The 18,106-nt window shown below is 36.6% G+C and overlaps 1 protein-coding gene across 5 annotated transcripts in view; it reads left to right on the top strand.

The window, feature by feature from the left end:
* The window catches only part of dzip1 (DAZ interacting zinc finger protein 1), an 83,573-nt gene that overhangs the window by 9,423 nt on the left and 56,044 nt on the right, over positions 1-18,106 (top strand). For all 5 annotated transcript variants that reach the window (XM_039745395.1, XM_039745399.1, XM_039745396.1 and 2 more), the window contains exons 3-5: positions 11,306-11,390; positions 12,677-12,807; positions 16,867-17,028. In XM_039745395.1, coding sequence (XP_039601329.1) covers positions 11,306-11,390; positions 12,677-12,807; positions 16,867-17,028 — 378 coding nt within the window. The remainder of the gene's footprint in view (positions 1-11,305; positions 11,391-12,676; positions 12,808-16,866; positions 17,029-18,106) is intronic.

Below are 18,106 nucleotides of genomic sequence, written 5' to 3'. Positions count from 1 at the left end.
TGCCAGAATAACTTCAAAATGAAAATGATGTTTTTACATTTATCAGTGTTAGTGCGAACTGAGTTTGTTACCATCGTGTCCTTTACCAGGAAAAGCAGATAAAACATTTGATGAAATAATCAGTTTAATTTAGGATAAAGTGGTTTATTGCAAAGTTTGGCTCACAATTTATGTTTAGTTCTTAGAAAATGATTATATTTTTTGTGGAGGGTGACTTTATAACATTTATAAAATCAATAATTATCTTGCATTATATCAAAAAGGATCTGAAGAGATTGTGAGGGTGCTCACCTTTGAAACTCTGATTTTCTAGACTGTTGTAATTGGATCAGCATGAGTCACATCTAGGGAATGACGTAGGTGTGATTAAAATAAATATGGTCTTGTTAAATATAATGGGTTTCAGAAAGATAGAGGAAAAGGCACCCTGCAGGGAATGCTAATCTCATGAAGAAACTGGAATATCAGCAGATATGCTGCTCCATGGAGGCTGAACATAATCATAACCATGAGAGTGATGTACATTTAAGTCCAACTTTATAGGAATAGACAGCCATATGACAAATTTGTAATTCAGATGGCAAGAGTTTTAGCACCATAAGAGCGGAGAGTGTGAAGAGTGAGCTATATGTTTAGCTTTGGATATAGAACACATCTGGATTTTGACAGGTTGCCCATGAAGCATATCCCTGTCAGTTCTCAGAAAAGTTTTTAAAATTAACCTTAACATAGAGAAATATTTCAGTCTTGTGCTACATATGGAATATATTTTTTTTGAGAATAAAAAAATAGAGAATGGTTGGATGGTGGCACAGTGGTCAACGCTGGTGCTTCTAAGCATTTGGGGTTTGATTCCAAGCTTGCATACTGTCTGTGTGAAGTTAGTACATTCTTGCTGTGGCCAAGTACTTTTTCTCCACATTTTTCAGTTTCCTTCTACATCCCAAAGGTGTGCAGTTTATTCTAACTGGCAAGCCTACATTAGCTCAATATGAATGTGTGTGAGTGTGCTATGTGATAAACTGGCACATAGTCCAGAATTAGTTCCAAACTTGCTTTCGATGCTGCAAGGAAAAGCCCCAGACCTGTTTCTATATAATTTAATAAAGGTCTTTTGACAGTAAAAATGGATAAGTAATTGGGCATTGTGCTGATGTGGTGGCTAGTTGTGTGGATTAAAATCTTCAAGGAACCGGGTTCGCTTCTGACACTGTACTGTCCAATATCACTTAGATTTATGGGTTTCACTTTATCTAGGGTTAGTGCTTATGAGTGTCTAAGCAAGTATGCCATACAATGTAGTGGCACCCCATTCATAGGTGGTTCCTGTTGTTTGTCCTGACGTTGCATGGATATGCTGTCACTCCCTGTGAATCAGTAAACTGGTTTAGAAAATAAATGCACTTCCATAAGGAAGGATTAGCTGTAACAGTTCTAATGCTGAAGTTATCAGAACTTGACAAAGAGGATGCAATCTAGTAGCCACTAAATTGAAAATAAATGGGATGAGTTATTTTATGAAGATCCAAGTTACATTTGTGTAGTTATTTATTCTTTCAGGCCTTCAATTGGCTTGAGATATTGCAGTTTAAAGAGACCAAAGAAACTAATGTTGTGACTGTGAATTTATCTTTTGGCAACTGAAACTTGTTTTTCCTATCATGGAGATGGGAATTCAAATCTCAACTATGTCAGAGTTATGAGCTTTTGTGGCCCAAAACCAAACAAATGCAACACATGAGGAAATGCCATTGACATACTTACACAGGAGGTAATTACAACTAAATATATGTGACTTTATTTAGAGTCCTACTAAACATTTACAATGCTCACAAACTGCAGCTGACCATGTTACCAAAGCCTACAGGCCTTCTAATAAGTAATCTATTGAATAATTGTCCCATTTTTTTATGTCTCCATCTTTATTCCATTTCAGGGTGTGCACAGAAACAGCAAACATAAAGTGAGATCCAGCAAAGAACTTAGAAACAGTTAATAGGAGAGGAGCTTTACAAGCACTCACCCTGGTCCATTTTACAAATACTGACAAGTCAGTTATATACATGGTGCCTTTCTGATGTGAAAAGACAGCCACAGAACCAGAGGAATACCTTCATAAGATACATAGTAATTGTGAAACGTCACTAGCAAACTGTGGCTGTGCGTGGAATCCAGTCTTCCTCCTGGAGATGTGTGACAGAAGTGCTAACTACTGTGTCACCATGTTAAGTGACACAGTAGTTAGTTAGCCTATGGGAGTAGGTGTAGGGACACTTCATGAATACTTCTTATGTCCTACTCAGAGGTAGGACAAAATGTTTATCCTAGTACATGTTTTAGTGCAGTTCCTAGGACTAGTTCTGAGACGCTTTATAAATATGGACCCACGAGACTATCACAGCAGCATGGTGCGCAAGGCATGAGCAAGTCTAGGAAAGTAAACCTTTTCCTCAGTGGGCAGATATTTCATATGTAAGCTTATCTTGGTACAGTTTAATTCTAGGTAGAGTGTATCAAATAAACATGAACAGATGGTGTCTGCTGTTGGTATTTGAAGGCTTAATCCAACAAAACGTGCAAAGGCCATCCTGGCGGAGGTGGAATCAGGAGTATTTCAACTAATAATGCAGCTAATCTGTGAGATCAGAATAGGTGATGTAACTCCTTGTAAGCCATAGTCACAGTGAACTGTACTGTTGCTGCCTTATTAGATCAATATATAAAAAACGGGAATGCATTGTGTTGGGAATCAAGCTGCTTCTGAAAAGGGCCCATTTATTAATTAGGTCTTTTATTAACCTTTAAGCATTGTAACATTATTTTCCTTCGGGTACATTTTTCTTTTCATTAAAAGATTATTAAGAATAAGTATAAACTCGTTAAATCTTGCTTAAAAAATATAATTATGTTGAATCTATTTAGATGTTATTTTCTATTATTGAGCTGCCATTCTGACTTTGTCTAGTGACCGTGAAGTGAGCAATTATAATTGAACTGGAGGTACTTTCCATTTTGTCACCTGGGAAACAGTGGGGCCTTTGACCAGTGGAGCTTTACCGTTGCCAAGAGCCGTGTGACAAGTGAGCAGATTCAAAAGGTGCCATTCTTTCCAGTGCATATAAGGTGGCTGAATAATTAAAAGAATGTAATAATATATTCTGAGAATTAACACTGGATAGCACAAGGTAGAATGCCACAGCCCATCTTAATATTGATTTTGCTAGACTTAAAGGTCACTTTCCGGCAGAAATGAGTAACTAACACATTAGCTGCTCCTGCTATAGTTTATCTAGCTGACTTGTTGGTATCAACAGTGACAAGAGCGCAGAGTGCTAAGTTAATGCAAAACTAGGAATATAGCAGCATGAATTGAGCAATGTTGCTAAGTGTGGACTGCACAGTTTGTCATAAAGAAAGGCATACAAAACCTTCCATTTATTCAAAAGTTAACTGACGATTACTTCAAGCTATTGCTGCTAGAGACAGTTGTTGAAGCCACTGAGCCATGGGGTGAATGGCTGCCGCTTTTTATATTTTATTTTATTTTTGAAAACCAGAATAGTAGAATGGCATGTTACTCAATCAAACGTATAATAATAACATAACAGATACAACCATTTAGCAAATGAAGGAAAAATAGACATAAAAAGGGAAAAAATAGAAATAACCAAAGCAACAAAAGACAAAGCTTCGGCTTTTTAGCTTATCTTTCATTAAGTAAAATGAGAAAAAATAAATTTGCAACGTTTTACTTCTTACCAGAGATTAGTTTTCTGATTTTAAAATTTGTTGAGGGCTACATGACTGTTAGTTATTTTCTGTTATGTATCCTTAAAGTAAATCCTTGATGCTTGTCTACAGAACAGGAGAAAGTAGAGTGTAATGGCACCTTTTATTGGCTAACTAAATAGATTACAAATGCAAGCTTTCAAGGCAGCTAAGGCCCCTTCATTAGGCAACCTTATACCCGCACTACTCTTGTGGACTAAGTGTGTTGGATATTGGTTAGATGATGAAATTAATAAATTCGCACTTTGAAAGACAAATACAACTATAATGGTGTGCCTGGTTCCCTAAATACTGGTTACTTGAGATTATTCAGCAGCTGTCTTGCTCTGTTTCTTCCTGTCCGGAATGGAAAAGCTGGAAAATGAAGAAAGTTTTCAAAATGTCCTCAGCTGCACCAAATTTCCCAGAGTAACACACACCCTGTAAGTTTCTTTATGACCAAGTTGCCTCCAAGTGCATTAAGATAGCTTGTTAACTAACGTTTATTTTTAGCCTTCATGTTTAAATGTGTTCATTGAAGCGTATGGCAGTGCAGTTCCCAAACGTTTATGATCATCTGCCTGGAACAGCCTGGAGAAGCTAAGAAATACAGTGATATAACTGTGAAGTATTTAGAGCTCACCATAGCATTTTAGAGAATAAAATACATTTTTCATATTACTAGTGTAATTCACTGAAACATGCATGTTTTATAAGATGAGCATATCACCAGCAGATCAATTTTGAATGAAGCATTTGAGTCATGCCATTGGGTTGGCATATTGCGCGTGGAGCCTGCCTAAATGAGCCAGCCTTCACTTGTGCTTGTCGCATCAGTTCAGCAGGGTGGCTTGATGAGCGGCCAAGGCTTTAAAACAATTCGGAAAACAGCTTTCTCATGAAACTCATACTATTACCCTAGGGTTTTTTTTTGTGTGTGTGCTGTCTATGGGAAGAATGTGCAATGAAATACTTATGTGTAGGTTTGTTTTTTGGAGTGTAAAATTACGGTGCGCATTCAGTTACTGTAAATGACATGGATACATGCCAGCATCTGTCATGCTCTCCTTTCTTTCAGGATGCAAACCCACAAAACTGCATTCATGAACTCTCCAGCATAAAGCAGTAACAAGCATATAGTCTACTTTGCTAAAAGGAAAATAATCAATTCATTAATTAATCCGTCATTCTGTCTGTGAGGTTAAAATGTTTTATAAAGTTGTGCAATGCAGTGGTGAAGTTAATTGGCACTGCAGCCTCACAGATTCAGATTGTTGTTTTCATATCCCACACCTTATTATTATCCATGAAGTGTCTGCAGATGTCTGTGTTTGTTTTCTTCCAGGTACTTCAGTTTTGCTCCCACATCTCCATTTTAGGTTAATTAACAATGCTAGGTTTTCCTGTATATACATGAATGAGCCCTGCAATGGACTGGTGTTCTGTTCAGGACTGGCTTGTGCCCTGCGCCTAATCCTGCCAGAGTCAGATTACCCATGGCAGCACTTAAAGGGGTTGGCGAATATTATGTTACTTTATTGAACTGAAATGTTATTGAGTATAGTAAATATATAATAGCACGAGACAAAACCAGAATACCTGTAAGACAGCACCGTGCCACCTATAACTGTCCTATTATACACTGAGGCAATCCTTCTAAGATTGGGTCAGGCTTTTTGGAAATGACAGTCTCATATTGGTAGCACATAAAGCAATCGGCTACAAATTTATTTAACTTTTATTTCATTTTGTGGATTTTTCAACTTACACTGAGTAATTTGAGTAAGCTGGTCATATAGTTATCAACAAAGCAAAATGTCATAATAGTAGACAAAGAAAAAATCTAGACAACACCATAAAGCCCTATGATAATTTCAAAACCTGTAAAACTTAATATAAATAATTATGAATGTGTTGTCACAGTGTTACTGCTGTCTCACAGCTCCAGAATCCATGATTTAAATGGTGGCCTGTTCATACCTGTCTGGCATATACCCCTTGTGTCTTTGTTGTTTTTTCTCAGAGATTTCTGGTTTTCTTGGCAACTCTAAATTGTCATGGTAAGCAAGGGGCAACTCGTAAAACTTTTTAGTGGAATTGCCAGATAGGGCCAGTAAATATCGTAGGGCGGTGCACTTAAAAGTACAGCATTGACAAATTCCAAAGTATAATAATTATTAATATACTTTTAGGATTATGTACAAGTAATAGGAATGTTATATTAAAGACAGTAGAAATGAGATCATTCATTGGCCTATTAAATACCAACCTGCCAAATTCCAATTTGTAAAAGTATCTTACTGCTGGTGAATACTTAATAATTATTATCTAACAGTGGTATGTATTCTGTACATAATTATTATGTAATTAAGAGTGAGGCACCACAAAGGAGATTTTATTTTCAGTTTATTCCACAGTAAACTGATCCACTTCACTCCACTGTTCTGCAGTAAACTAAATTAGATACAGACGCCAATGACTTCATACAGGGCATGCATGCACTTTAGCACTCCAGTTTAGAGCCACTGAAGTGATTTCTTCGTGCTTACGAATCCTTTCATATGATTCACTGAAAAGAGTTGTTCAAAAAGAACAAATCATTAGCTAATTGCCCATCACTAGTGCAAACTTTAGTGGCCAGTGGGGTGGGGGGTCCACAGTATTTTTGTATAGTGGCTTCAGCTGCCCTGTGCCACCCCTTGGAGGTGCCATTGCATTCACCGGGTGTGTGCTTAAGTGTGCCCTATGATAAACTGGTGCCCTGTTGAGTGTTGTACACAATGCTGATGAAACAGGCCTTGGCTCCTCAGCTCTCCACCACCTAGTGTAAAATTATTTAACTTTAGAAAGTGATGAGACAGAAAAGTGCTGAATTATTAATCTCTATTAGGAGTGGGAGCTTTTCCCAAGAAAGGTGCTATATAAATCTCAAATGTGGCTAAATAAATATTTCCAAGCTTATTGTGAAGATTCCTATTCAGATAATTCAGATGAAGCAAACCCCTAAGTATTTCTGCTGCAGCCTATAATTTTATTTTGTATTGCCTTGTAAAGGATTCTCACATTACCAGGTATGGTTCACTGATTCTTACTGCTATTGTTTGTAATTCATTAGATAGATAGATAGATAGATAGATAGATAGATAGATAGATAGATAGATAGATAGATAGATAGATAGATAGATAGATAGATAGATACTTTATTAATACCAAGGGGAAATTCACTTAATCCAGCAGCAGTATACTGATACAAAAACACAATATTAAATTAAATAGTAATAAAAAAGCATGTAAAAGCAGACAATAACTTTGAGTAATGTTCGCATTTACTCCCCCGGGTGGAATTGAAGAGTCGCATAGTGTGGGGGAGGAATGCTTTCCTCAGTCTGTCAGTGGAGCAGGACAGTGACAACAGACTGTCGCTGAAGCTACTCCTCTGCCTGGAGATGATCCTGTTCAGTGGATGCAGTGGATTCTTCATGATTGACAGGAGTTTGCCACAGATGTTAAACTGTCCAACTTTACTCCTACAATAGAGCCTGCCTTCTTAACAAGTTTGTCCAGGCGTGAGGCATCCTTCATCTTTATGCTGCCTCCCCAGCACACCACCGCGTAGAAGAGGGCACTCACCACAACCGCCTGGTAGAACATCTACAGCATCTTATTGCAGATGTTGAAGGACGCCAACCTTCTAAGAAAGTATAGTCAGCTCTGACCTTTCTTACACAGAGCATCAGTATTAATACAGTTTTAATCAAACTGAATGAAAATAATACTAATACTAATAATAATAATAATAATAATAATGATAGTACATTTTATTTATGTTGCAGCATTCACATGCTCATAGAAATGTGTGCTTGCCAAACACACCTTTTTTAATTAATTTTTATTCTAATATTTTTTTCAAGCATTTTTAGTCTTTAGTAGGACTACTTCTTATTAAAAGCAATCTTTAGAAAGGTTTTCCATAATTTTTTTTCTTAATTTACTAGGGGGCTTTGCCCCCTGCTAACTTCGCTTGCCATCCCCCCCGGACCTGCACCATCTGCCAGCCACCTCGCGTCTCTGCTGCTCGCGTATGTGGAATTGTCACCGATAGACCTCTTCATTGAGAAGAAACACTACTTTTCCCTGATGGCAGCACGAATTAGACGATCTGCAAGTCTCTAACTTAAGGTTTAAATCCGAACAATATATTCGGTCTCTTTTCACTGTTCTGTTAATTTCACCAAGTAATAATTTCTGTTTGTTTGCGCTAATGCGATCTTTACTATCATTTTTTTGAGACTTTCGAATTTTAGTACTTTCATTATATCTAACCTGCTCTGCATGTGTACCGCGCCAACATTATTGAATTCTTTATGACATTCTACTTTGTCATCTACTCTTGGCAGCACAATGGCACAGTGGTTGGCACAGATTCAGTGTTCTCCCTGTGACTCTTTGTAGGTTTTCTCTGGACACTCCAGTTTTACTCCAACATCTCTGAACAGTCAGGATAAGCAGGAAACAATATTAACATAATGCTGTGCTTTTGACTTGAAGTCAGGAATCTTGGCCAGTGATTAAGGGGGAGAGGTGGACCTTCAATTCAAAAGCTCAGCAGTTTATGATATGTCTTTCCTGTTCATGATGTGCATTGATTTTTTATTGTGTAACAGTATCTCGTTAACAGTATTTTAGAAAAGCATTTATGTTTTGCATGTCCTTAGCAAACAAGTATATAACTCAAGAGAGTCGATGTTTTCTATTGAACAAACTAATCCTGACAATGGAGAAAAGATTTAAAATCCTCTTAGTAGAAGTCCACTCATTTCAGTTGCAACAGGAGCCTAGAATATAGAAGTCCTCGTCAATTAATTGTATTCTGTATTTTTATTATTATTCCTTATTTAATTATTGCCTTTATCTGAGTCATACAATATGAGTGATTCAAAAGTATAACATTCACAAATTATTAGGCTGCACATATGAGATTGCCCACCAATCCTAAAAGATTAATTGACTATATCTTTACTGTTTCTACTATATTGGTGACTTAATTATATGCTTTTTATCTGATACAGCACCATTTACAGAAAACTCTGGACGAAAAACATGCTTCTTCTTCTATAGCTTTTTGCATTTTTGTGAAGGGTCGCCATATTTGACCAACCCTTTCCATTCTTGTTTGTTGTACACTTCCTCACTCGATGCCCCTTTCTCCCTTAGATCCCCTCACACAGTTCATCCACTTTCACTTTGTTTGTCCTCTTCTCTTTCGTCTCTATACCTTCATATCCATGATGCTTCTCCCCACATTACATGTCTGCACCACATAAACCTACTTTCTTACAGATTTCCTCAGTTTTAAGTGTACCTGTGATTCTCTCCTTCCTGTTCTTATCATGCTTTGTTATTCCACATATCCATCTCAACATCCTCATTTCTATATCTATCTATTTCCTTTCATGTAACTTTTTAACTGCTCAGGTTTCTGATCTATACAACAATGCTGGTCTGACCACTGTTTCATATACTTTACCCTCCACTCCTAATTCTTTGGTCACATAACACTCCTGATATCTTTTTCCAGTTTTGCCAACCTGATCGTATTCTGTGGTTTATTTCTGAAAGTAACTCTCCATCCCCTGTTATTGTTCATCTTAGATATTTGAACTTTTCCACCCGTTTAAGCCTTTCACCCTGGAGGTTAATTTTTCCATTTTGTTCTTATTCCTTAAATCCTACTAATCGTAAGTCCTCTATAGAGCCTATGTACCAGCAGGCGGGACTTACGGAGCTAGCTGGCGGTCTAAGTACCAGTCTCAGATGTTTGATGCATGCTAAAAGGCTATGTCTATAATATAAGACAAAACACCAAAAACAAAAAGACAATATCAAAACACAATGTTTTATAAGTGAGCCAATCAATACATAGATGGCACAACACTGAAAACAAGTATAACATTAAAAGGTAAATTTAAGTGTAACAGATTTCTGAGTGGAATACAAAAGGAACAGATTTCAAATCCTTCAGGCTTTTGGAAATGTCATGTTGTTGCTGTGTTTTACTCCAACAGGCCAATAAGTCACAGTCAGTAAGATGGACAACTATATATGGAACCAATGTGATTGGGTGAATGGATGTGCCATGACATGTGTTTATGTCCAATCAAAAACTGATTCCTGCCTCACAGCCATTGTTATGGTATGCTGTAGGCTCCAGCTGCCTGGATTAGGATGATGTTAATATAGGAAACACAAAGGAGTTTACTTAAAAAAGGCAAAGTGGTTAGAGGGACTGGAGTGGCAACCCAGGCTCTGTGAGACTTTGTATTGGGTTGCATTTGTAGAGATGTACTGTATATTAGGATCATTTATAGCAATAAATTGACCCAGTATGAACAAGTGGAGTGTTACCCTGTGCAGGGCTGCTTCCTCTAATGTGTCTGATTAAGTACAAACAGGATAGATATCATTCTGGGATGATTTAGTACAGGGTTCAGGTCAATCGTAGAATGTAGAAGTTTTTACTTCAGCCAGTATCTTACTCAGAGGTTGACATGTCTTTGATTGGAGTTAAGGGTTGATTAATTATTCTTTTACCTGTTTCTCCACTCGTAAGGTATATTGAAAATATCCATGTGTGTAGTATGTGTTTTGAGTCACGCTTAGGACATTTTGTTACAGAAATCATTATATCTTCATTATGCTTAAAAAGTGGATTAAATTCATAGAACCCATGCAGATGTAAATCAGCTTTTATCCATCCAATCACTTATGGCTATGGTTGTTTATCTCAAATTTTGAAATTTTCATAAGAAATCCTGGTCAGTATTAAACAAGCAAGCTAGATCAGGAAAGGGACGCCCATAAATCTTATATTACCAAATGTGACTGATTCAGTGGCTGCTCTCTGAGTACATACACAGGAGAAGGAGACGTTTACTTAAGAGTTTGATTCAAAGCAGTAATTAGCTGCTATTTAGAAGATTTGTTGCAATGACAATCTGCAGCCACACAAGGGCTTCTTTACTGAAATAGAACACCCTTAGTTTAACTAATTTAGTAAATTTAGTTTAGTAAAAGCAGAAACTGTTAAATGAAAGTTAATTAAACATGTACTTACAGAAAAGAAACAAACCATCTTCTAATTAATGATAATTTGATCGCAGTGAAAATATGTGACCTTTACTGGTACTGACCATCTTAACATTAAGAACTTAAACTGCAATCTTATAGTTTACCACTAGAGGGTAGTGTGTACTAAAAAAAAGCAAGTTCCTTTCAGGAGAGACCTTTTTCATTCTCTAAATTTACTGGCTCAGGTTTCAAATGCAATAATGCCTCATATGTAAAATAACTAAGTAATCTAAATAAAGCATATTTGTTTAATATATCTTTTACTAAGCATTTAATATATCCTTTACTAAGCAACTGAACAAAAGCTATTTCTGATAGTTACATATAAATCTATCAAAATCAGTGTCCTTTTTAATTAATGTGTGTTAAATTCCCTTGAGTCACACATTCACTGTCTTATTTCCTACAGTGTCAGTGTTGTGAGAAGGCGTTTATGAACTACTCTTTTCTACAAAGTCATATACAGAGGCGCCACCCAGAGCAGTACATCAATGGTAAGGACTTGCCACCTTTAAACATACTACAAAGTGGAGTTGAAGCAAAACTGCTTTATTTTATAGCACTATTTTCTTAATTCATTACTTGTTGGAATATTTGTTGTATATAAGGTTAAAGCTATTTTCTTATTTTTTTAGCAATCCGGTTTTTAATAATTCACTTTAAAGAAGCAAAGTAGGCAACTGCAGGTCAGCTAATTAAATATTAGTTACACCTCTGTGAGTTTATCATACAGTATCTCAATACACAGAATATTGAAATACAAGACAAAAAAGCATGTTTAAGGTTTAAAAGGTTTTAATACACATGTTGGATTGCACAGTCCACCAAAAACTATTGATTTTACATAGTGAAATAAATATGGCTTGAGATTTCTCTCTCAGTAGACTGAGGAAAGAAACAAGTAATCTTAGTAAGTGGCATTCTCATTTACATCCAATACAGTTCTGTTGATAATAATAAGGTCTGAACCAATGCAGGCAGGCTTTCAGCCACCCAGAACAACTCAGAGGAAGGTGATCAGGGTGATATGGTGCATGGGAGCTGAAAGAGGCAGGGTGTACTGTCACACCCGTAAAATATGTGTTTTGAGCAAGTAAGGCCCCATTGTCTGGAAGGAATGGAAGGATATCAACAAAACCCCCAAAAGCTAGATAGCCAATATAACAAGGATTGTACTTACATCATCACCATCATAGGGAAGTGGACACCTGTGAAGTATTTTCCAGTTTACATATAGTATGTGATTTTCTTTAGACCAGGGCTGAGGATTCTAGACTTTACTGGAAGATTTTTCTAAAGTCTAAAAATGGATAGAGAATATTGTTTTAAAATCCTTTAAAGCTTAAATAAAAAGAAAACAAATAAAGGTGTTTAAAGATGCAATACATAAGCTTAACCTGGCCAAGAATTTACTCAACAACACTAAACCCTTTTACCATGTATAATCCCAACTTGGAAAAAGCATGGACATGTAAATAAAAACAGAAAGCAGTGACTTCAAAATTCACTTTGACTTGTAATCCATCATAAACAGTATAAAGATATTTAGTGCTTATTCTTGTCCACTTCATTTTTTTCATAAATATACATATAATCTTGTCATTGAAGGCCTGTAATAATTTCAAAAAGAGATGTACTGGGACAATTTAGGCCCAATAATACGTTAAAAAAGTATAAAATAATGATTTGCATAAATACAGAAAATGTCCAACAGACAACTGTACTCATGCCTTTTATAAAAGCCATTTGTTATTGATGTTATTTTTGGTTTCATCCACAGCTGTAGAAAAGCAGAAAACGGGACAAAATAATAAGTTTCAAGAGGAGATTAACAAGCTCAAGGAACAATTAGAACTGACAAAATCCCAATTGGAAACTGAGCAACAGGTATACCGGACTCGGCTTTCACAGGTAAAGTTATATTTTGCTACGTAGTTTCATGGGTCTGTTGTCATTGTAGTCTGAATATACATGTACATTACTTGTATGGGCAGGAACATTAGTATAAATTAACATTAAAAAGCCCCACAACTATAAAACAAGTGTACATAAGCTTTTCAGAAATGTTTTAATACTGTACATGCCATGGCATATATGAGTATTTTATACAGGGTCTAGTATTTACTGGTGCATTGATACATTGCTGCATAATATCGTAGTTAATGTGTATACAGTAATCCCTCCTCGATCACGGGGGTTGCATTGCAGAACCCCCTGCGATAGGTGAAAATCTGCAAAGTAGAAACCATATGTTTGTATGGTTATTTTTATATATTTTAAGCCCTTATAAACTCTCCCACACTCTCCCACACTGTTTATAAATATTCCCCGCACAGTTATACAGAATAAAGCCTTTGTATTCTTTTAGATATTAGGTAAGATTCATTGAAATTATGTATGTAAACACACTGTTTATATACAATAAAACCTAAATATTATTTTAAAGATATCGAGCATCTCCAATATCACATATGTTACAGCCATTATGATAGACAGGCCACCAGCAATAAATACGTACAATGCAAGAAAAATTGTATACAGTAAATGTGTGTACAGTGACACTAAACATATGTACATGTACTAAGTACTGTAAGTAGAAAATTAATTATGGTTACTCACCAACAATGACACAATGACTTGTCCGATAATGATGATTTTAGTTTTACTGCACAACAAAGGAGAGCGTTACAGCTCTTCTAAAGGAGCCTCTTCAGGCGACTGTGTAGCACCGCCATTGTTCTTCTTCCGGCAGTCCAATCTAAAATCCCTAAAGCAGATTCCATCTAGACTACTGCCTTATTACATCCACTTACAATTCGTTTTGCACCCTGGTTAAAAGGACACTGCGGCCGTAGATCTTATATTCCTTTCTTACTTTTTAAATAAAAAAAATCATAGCTTCATTGATACCGTAATGGCGTCCTACAGCGGTGTAGCTTTTCCCTTCCTTCAACATATTCAAAAGTTAACTCTTTACACAGTGAAACACGTTGATGCTGAATGAGCGAGATGAGACTTCCTGGTTAACGGCGCGGAATCAAATTCGGCGCTCCATCGCTGAGCCATTCAGCACACAGGAACTTAACTGCGTGCTCTGATTGGTTAGCTTCTCAGCCATCCGCCAATAGCATCCCTTGTATGAAATCAACTGGGCAAACCAACTGAGGAAGCATGTACAGGAAGTAAAAAGACCCATTGTCTGCAGAACCCGTGAAGCAGTGAAAAATCCGTGTTATATATTTAGAAATTTATTTATTTTATATTTATTTTAAAATCTGCGATAGAGTGAAGCTGCGAAAGTCGAAGCGCAATATAGCGAGGAATTACTATATTACTTGATGAAACAAACTGCCAGTACAACCTATGAAATATCAGTAAACACTTTAAAGAGCAAGTTGGCAATCTAATCAATGTTTCTACCAAAGTAAAGAGCAAAAACGTAAAAATAGGAAAAATAAGACAAAGTATTCTGAGGTTACAAAGTAAATAATAAATGCAGAAATAATGAATAATTTATTATTAAGTGAGAAAATGAGATAGAAATACAACTATAAATATCACTGCAATGTGAGACAGTACCTTAAAGGTTATTCAAAAAACAGTACATACATACATACAAAATGTGCATAAGCATGTATTTAAAACCAATCATTTTAAAATCACCCAGTGTGCATGAGTGTGGAATGGTGTCATCTGTCCACACTTGATTTAATATTATACAGTAGAGTCTGGCTTATCCTACCTTCGCTTATCCAACATTCCATATTATCCGATTTCCCACCGCAAAAAAAAAAACAAAAAAAAAAATATGCATCAATCTGCAACAAGAACTGCGAGTTGCGAGCGTGAGCGTAGTCTATTCTTTGTTGCTCCCGACTCTGCCACAGTTAATTACAGTGGAACCTCGGTTTGCGAGCATAATTCATTCTGAAAATGTGCTCGCAGTCCAAAGCACTCGTACAGAATATCAATGCGAATTTCCCCATAAGAAATAATGGAAACTCAGATGATTCGTTCCACAACACAAAGCTATTCATATAAAAATGATTAATACAAAATATAAAGTAAAAATACATAAAGCAAATTAACCTGCACTTTACCTTTGAAAACAATCATGGCTGGTGTGAGTGAGTTTCTAAACTCTTGTGGGATTCCACCCAACGGGACGACACGCGGAAGAGTGTCTCAAAGCAATAGCAGTCTCCTAGAGCTATAGCAGTTTGACGTAAAAGCCAATCTGAAAAGATCGCGGACATGCTATAAGCGCCTGCTGTTGTTGGGTGATACAAGGAACAAGGAACATTATAAATGCGCAGGGCTCAGTATTACTTTCCCCCCGACCCTGCCTGACTGCTGTTTCTGTGTATAGAAGAATGGCAGATCCCTCTACAATAAGTAGCCACGCTGTTGCTGTTTCAAGCTTAATAAAGCTGGTGTTGCTAAAAGTACTGAGATTCAGCTTCGAGTTTTCTGGTGCAAGATGGGGACTCGCACGTCACAGCACAAACACACACACGCAGTCACAATGCTGTAGTAAACAGTATACATTCATACAGATGTTGACTATATTAGTGATGGAGTTAAGGCAAGAAACTGCAATTAATTACATTGAGCAACAAGAAGAAGCTACAAGAATCGACATAATGATGCTGCAAAGATGGCAAGACTTCACAGCAAAGAAACGGCACTCGTCAGGAAAGCAGACTACGATCAAAAATGTCTTTAAATCATCACAGGACTGAACTTTTTAAGTACAGTACATACTGTATTTAACGTCAGACAATTCTGTAACTGTAAGTTTATTTTTTCTGTTGTTTTGTTGTAAAACATGATTATTAGGTTCGTAATGTGTAAAATTATAACATAGTTTGACGTTTAATAGGCTTTTTCTTAACATCTGCCATTATCCAACATTTTCACTTATCCGATGTTCGACCGGCCCGTTTATGTCGGATAAGCGAGACTACTGTATTAAGATTTGAAGTTTGTCATAAAAAAGTGTTTAGCTGCCAATTAGATGAGTGATTTATTTATATGTTACATCATTTGTAATTGTGAAGTATCAGGCAAAATTGTGGGATGAGCATACTGGCTGAAGATGTGTAAACATTTCTTGACGTTTTTGTCTCACATTTTGTTATAATAACATAATTGTTATTATATGCCATCTTCTTCATTTATATACAATACTTACATTTGTCATTCTTTCATATCTGGTTGCTTGCTATTTGTTTGCTCACTCTATCCATGGCTGCATGTTACTCAGAACTAATTTTTCTCTCTTACTATGACTAATACTCTTGGTGCTGACATTGTTTCATAAGGAAGAATCCAGGGGTTCCAAGATAAGGTCCATGTTTAACTAGTGGTATCATGGCGTCAGAAATTGTCATCAAGTTGTATGTGAGTCAGACATTTGAAAAATAATTTCACTGTGCTCTTTAAATATGAGAATAAACTTGAACATGAATGTAAAACAACTGGACTATTATACTATCAGAAATATTAAGATAATAGATTTCTCTTATATATTTGAAAGTACTCAAAATTTTTCCCAAAATTGTAGAATGGCTGATGAACTACACAATTAAGTTATCTTTTTAACTCACTCATACTACTAAAGTTTTGCATGGAGCCAGAGCCTATTGCTAAGGATTAATCTTGGAGAGGATGCCTTTTCATTGAAGATCAAATTATTTATAATGTCGAATTTCATTAAAAATGGTTCATATACAACATTGATCATGCAGATTGTTCTCAAACTTGATACAAAAAAATTTAATTAACTTAAACAACTCATATTTTGTGATTTTTCTTTTCTTTTTTTTTGCTGAAGTATCACATATGTCAAAACTACTACATCGATTTACTCAAAGTCTTAATAAATTACTTAAAATTGTTAAAAAGACTCAGTACAAATCCACTGTACTTGTATCATGTATCTGAAATTTTTTCATTCACTCATTGTAGGAATATGAGCATCTTAAGGCAAAAGAGAATGAAGCATTGGATCGGTTTGAAAAATGGAAGAAGGAAGAGAAGGAAAAACTTGATGAAGAAATAAAAATAATGAGGGAAACATTCACTGCAGAATGTAAGGCCCTGGCAATTAAAAATGCCACATTAGAAAGTGTAAGTTTTCCAAGTAAACAGAATATTTTTTATATGTTGTTCTGCATACATGTAGATTGAGTGGTCACTATTGGGTATGCTTAATCTTCCTAGGAAATTGCCTGATAAAGCAGTGAAATAAATGCATTGATAAAGTATATGCTGACAATGCTTTTTAAATCAGGGAGGCAGTGTGATGGTACAGGTCAGCCCCACGCTACGGTTTCCTTCCAGGGAGCCTGTTGAACCCACTACCATCTATAACATACCTGAGGAATGAGCCAGTGGATGAGGAAACTAACACAAAGCAAGGGGTAGGTGCATAAAAGTGTAAAAATTCTTTTATTCTAAACAATCGAAAATTAAAACAGTGTTCAATAAGTGCAGAGCTCAAAATGTTCAATAAATAAATAATCTATAAAAAGACGTTTCTGAGGAGGTTAAATAAATAAATCCAATACATAAATCCATTAAAAACAAGGTTAAAAACACAGGCATTCTGAGCCTGGGTGCCTTTCTTTTAAAACTGACATCTCTCTGTCTTACCCTGATTGGGCCCCGCAGCACAGAGAGACATCCATCCAAAAGGCGCAGACAGCCTTTTATTTTGGCTTGTGTCCCGGCCGCCAATCTCACGATCCACAGGGTGCCACTAAGCCATACTCCACTTGCACTGCTGCCAATACCTGGCTCCTCCAGGTGAGTGAGTGCTATCCTCCCTCCGCTGCCAAATGCTGGCTCCTTATGGCGAGAGCAGACCCTGAACATAATTGGCGCTCCTGCTACCTGGTTGCTTAACAGGAGCAATCCCTCAGCCCCCTCCTTAGCGCTGGCCAAACTCTCCTTTCTAGGGCTTTCTTCCGTCTTGCACCGGCTCTTACTCACTCCAGCGTTTCTCTCAGTTCTTCTATGTAACCTCCTTTCTTCTTCCTATCATTTCTCTCTTTCTTTTTTTCTTGATTCTCCTCCCTTTTGTCTCATGCAGGCTCCTTTATCTTCTCCTTCCTAATTGGGTGTGGGTGCAAGGAGCCAGTCCCACCCCAGCATCATTTAGGTGCCTAACTAATACGCCTGCTTCCACACGCATATGCAGTGCGGT

Source organism: Polypterus senegalus, chromosome 2 (assembly GCF_016835505.1).
Source record: "Polypterus senegalus isolate Bchr_013 chromosome 2, ASM1683550v1, whole genome shotgun sequence".
Classification (NCBI taxonomy): domain Eukaryota; kingdom Metazoa; phylum Chordata; class Cladistia; order Polypteriformes; family Polypteridae; genus Polypterus; species Polypterus senegalus.
The sequence above is the reverse complement of the archived record's forward strand: the minus strand, read 5'-3'. Positions and strand labels throughout refer to the sequence as shown.